This window comes from Arachis duranensis, chromosome 9 (genome assembly GCF_000817695.3).
Source record: "Arachis duranensis cultivar V14167 chromosome 9, aradu.V14167.gnm2.J7QH, whole genome shotgun sequence".
NCBI lineage: Eukaryota > Viridiplantae > Streptophyta > Magnoliopsida > Fabales > Fabaceae > Arachis > Arachis duranensis.
Genome location: NC_029780.3, coordinates 51,185,778 through 51,189,977, shown reverse-complemented (window position 1 = coordinate 51,189,977; position 4,200 = coordinate 51,185,778). Strand labels below are relative to the sequence as shown.

Here is a 4,200-nt window from a genome sequence, read left to right as displayed (position 1 = left end):
AATGCTAGGTAAATGTAGCCAACACTTAATCCAATAATCCCTTGTAAATGACTAAATTTAGTATTAACTCTAGAATCAGAATCATTAGCCAGCATTCCAAATTCCCATCCCATGTCATATACATCATTTGTTCTATGCATGTTGCAGATTGTGTATACAGAACTAGACTAACTTGTAATGTTAGTGGCAGAACAAGGGTAAGAATCACAATTTATGGAAGCCTGAATCAGATTTCACAATTACTATCAAGCACTACTTGCTGAAACACACATTCTTTAATTACCTTTCAACTGAATATACATATTATAAAAAAGTTGCATAAATAACAAGCTTTCTGCTTTTCAATGTGGCTAACTTGGACGAAAATGTATCTTATACTAAGCTCAATTCATCTTTTATGTTTGCAAATTTTATCTCATCTTTAAACTCGGTAGCGAGCACCTTCCGCAGATCCACCAATTCTTCGCCGGTGTCACAGATATATGCTGAAGCTTGTCTACCTGACAAGGTTGCACCTTCCATGCTGTCTATGTAGTCCTGAAAATACAAAATTCATTCAAGTCCGCAATATCGTGAAACTTCGAAACCACAAATTCCATGAAGGTGGCAAAAAGATACTGCAACGGTCCAGAGGAAAAGGTACAAAAATAAAAAATAAAAAAAAAAATTTGATATTGTGCAATTTAGAAGCATTATATTCTAGAAGCACAATTATAACTCTCTAGTAAAGCCAGTGCATGGATTTTGAACTTACCTGTTTGGTGTAAGAGCCGGCGAGAAAGAAATTCTTCACCGGTGTCTTCTGATCAGGTCTGAATGGATCTTTACCAGGTCCCTCGCGGTATAGAGATTGCCCAATTTTAACAACAGATGACCAGGTTACTTCTAAGCCTTGAGCCGATGGAAATAGTACTAGAACCTGCGAAAAGTTTACAAGATCAAATGTAATAACGAGTTATTATCGGTGTTTACCACTGGATCGAATGTTCCAAACAGGTACAAACTAAAGCTTGAGGTGTGATCTAAGATGGAAATAATTGAAAATGCTATGCTTGATCTTCCTATTGACCAATGAATTGGCAGTATGAATAAATATGCAGCAAATGAACAAGTAGCTTTCCAAGCAGTTACTGCATTTTCGTGTTTCGGAGATATTATATGACAGTACATGATAGTGAAAAGCAACATAGACTTGACAATAATCCATGCACTTACGCTCCTTGCTATTAAATCAACAATCACAATATCATAACATCATAAGAAAAGACATGATATTTTGAATCTACCTGTTTTGCTACCCTTGAAATAATTTCATCATTCGGTAAGGGCATGTACGGATCACCTGGTGTCAGAACACATCTGAAATATGAAATAACATTTCATATTTAGAACACATTGTAAAACCAAAGAGTGTATTAGAGCTTAAGACAAAATTCACCGACGTCAGATACTTAGTCATACACAAGGATATATGTATAAAGCAACTTATAAACGAAGTGAGAGTGCAGACACACTTACTGTAATAACGATCCTTGTCCTTCAATGTAATAATCTTCAGGAGATGTTAGTGCAAGATCTGCAAAGCACGAAAAATCTGCATCCGGAGTATAGAGAAGGTTATCTAGCCCAAGAGCTTGCTTCAGTTGCCTGCCATCAACAAAGCGAAAGAATTCATAAGGTCAATAGCAATCATAGAAGGGAATGAAACCATTCCTTACTCTTCAAGCAAAAAGTATCAATTTGTGGCAACAATAGGGAATCCTAAAATTATGATAATCACCTTGATTTTTCAAGATCCTGCAACTCTGTAACCCAGCCGTTGTATCTGAGTTGCACTGTGACGACAGGAACTCCAACAAGCTCGTATATGTTACTGAAAAACTTCTGTTCCCTCCACTCCAAAGGAATTAATCTTTTAATTCCGGGAACATCACAAGCTGACATAAAGTAGCATTAGATATCTTTGAAATAATAAGGCAATAAGTACAAAACAAATGAATCACTACACTACTAACCAGCAACGTAAGCATCAGCATGCACGATTTGTTTGGCAGTAGCCTGAGAAAATGAAAACAGAAAAGTGTTAACTATGAATTATGATGATTTTCAGAATGTCTCAGTTTCTACGGTAGCATGTAAACACATGAGAAGCAAAGATAAATAGAAAGAAAGAAAAAAGTATCACCTTTGACATGGCAAGTCCTGTAACATAAGTACTACCATCAGAAGACCTATTATAAAGTATTTCTCTGCAACCCCATCTAAGATGGAACCTGTTCCAGCGATGAATAGAATCAAATACTGAAAAATTAGAATAGTCATCATTCCAAAATTCCAATATGTGAAGCTATACCTGCCCCCTCTATCTGTAATGTACTTTCGGATAGGGCCACTCAAATAAACATCCGGTGAACCCTTCAGCATTCGCAAAAGGGAGGCCTCAGTCTTTGTGGCAAACAAGGCAAATATGGTGAGCATGCAACGTGCACTGATATTATCACAGTCAATAAATCCAAGAGCATAGGCCACTGGATCCCACATCCTTTGAATACTCATTCGTGTGCCACCTTTGGATATAAACCAGTCTGAAAAGCTAATCTGTAACGAGTGCATATAAAAGTTAAGAGAGTATATAAAGCTGAGGAATAAATAAATCAGGCAACACCATTTTGAAAGGGGAACAATGAATTGACATATCCTCTTACACTATCCAAATTCCTTATGTCCCTCAATGCAGCATCTGGATTAATAAGAGCTTTGACAACTGGACTCAGTGCGAGAGCCACAGCATTTCTAGCCTTATCATAAGTCTGTTCATAAATAAAAAACAAAATGTTAAATGCAGTGAGTCCTACTAAGGAATATAAAGAATGTTTTTTTCTTTTTACTTTGAGTACAAATACCATATTGAGAGGAGGTTTCTGAATAATTCTATAGTCATGCAATCTTAACACCAAATAAAATAAAATAGAATAAAATTTAAAATGGGATTACCTTAAGCTGATTTGTGGACAAAAAAGCGTTTATCCCATGCAATGGCGCTCCCACTGGGAAGCGAAAATCTAGTTCTGCACTGGAAAACTAAGTTATGAATAATGTGTCATGTAACTATTATCTTTTCGTAAAGTGTAGTGCAATTGGGGTAAGAGGGAAAGCAAGAAGAGAATAATCAACAAGAACAAAACTCAGTATTACAGCCCAAAATATACCTCCTATTTGACCCCCTTTGTTCACAAAAGTGTGAGTGTGATCCTTTACAAGTAGATTGTTATCTGCACCCACCTATTCCAGGTAAAGAAAAAGAAAAAGCAAGTGGAATGAATGGATACACAACAAAAAAGAACACATCAAGTGAAGTCAATAAGAGGTTCTTGTCCTTGATAGAAGTGACACTTGTAATACTTTCATAACTGGGAAAAGAGTTGAGGAATAATACAGCTGCTAAAGATGGTGAAGAACTTGCATTATGGCTACAAGCAAAAACCAACCTTTTTCATCAATCGGAAAAGAATAGAAAACATAATTGAAAATAAGCATGAGACCAATATATATTTATAATGATCCAAAATTACTAGGCAAAAATTAATTTAACAAGGAAAAAAATTCTAATTGGTGTATAATTACTAGAAAAGTAGCAAAGAGGGGAGATAGATAACATTTTTTATTTTGTCCGTTCCATACTGATAAGTCGCTTTGACTTTTCACACATATTCATAAATAAAAGTATCAAAATGACATATAAAATATGAAATGGAGGAAGTGTGATATTAAAGAATAAAGGAGCTGAACCTCGTGTCCTTGATCCAAGAGTTCTACTGCAGTTGACATGCCAGCAAGCCCAGCCCCAATGATGGCAACTTTCAGCTTTGGTCCTCGATAATGTCCCGGCTCCGGCGGAAACAGCCCTTTCGGCGCTGGCAGGAAACCATTTCATTTGTCAAACTTACAGCTCAGCTCAATTACTATAATAACTAAACCTGGTAACATGGGCAAACTCACACCACTCCCCTATGATAGACCCTAACTACCATCCTTCACAATCCAGTATTCACCCACAGGCACAGAAATTCACCAACAATTAATGTCAAAATGACATACTGTACACTACAAAGTTACATGCCCCATTGCCATGATGACCCAATTTTTTTGATCAGGTATAGCAACATCACTTTTTTTTAATTATATTTTTTCCTCAAAAAA

At 36.2% G+C, this 4,200-nt stretch overlaps 1 protein-coding gene across 1 annotated transcript in view; it reads right to left on the bottom strand.

The window, feature by feature from the left end:
• Positions 1–210: 210 nt before the first annotated feature.
• Positions 211–4,200, bottom strand: part of LOC107465815 (zeta-carotene desaturase, chloroplastic/chromoplastic) — a 4,848-nt gene continuing 858 nt past the window's right edge. Inside the window, exons 2-14 of the mRNA XM_016084791.3 lie at positions 3,729–3,914; positions 3,489–3,571; positions 3,210–3,282; positions 2,995–3,068; positions 2,706–2,810; positions 2,354–2,598; positions 2,186–2,273; positions 2,016–2,058; positions 1,781–1,937; positions 1,519–1,647; positions 1,287–1,359; positions 755–919; positions 211–537 (exon numbers count right to left, since the gene is read on the bottom strand). Of these exons, the coding sequence (XP_015940277.1) occupies positions 373–537; positions 755–919; positions 1,287–1,359; positions 1,519–1,647; positions 1,781–1,937; positions 2,016–2,058; positions 2,186–2,273; positions 2,354–2,598; positions 2,706–2,810; positions 2,995–3,068; positions 3,210–3,282; positions 3,489–3,571; positions 3,729–3,914 (1,586 nt within the window). The 3' untranslated portion in view covers positions 211–372. The remainder of the gene's footprint in view (positions 538–754; positions 920–1,286; positions 1,360–1,518; positions 1,648–1,780; positions 1,938–2,015; positions 2,059–2,185; positions 2,274–2,353; positions 2,599–2,705; positions 2,811–2,994; positions 3,069–3,209; positions 3,283–3,488; positions 3,572–3,728; positions 3,915–4,200) is intronic.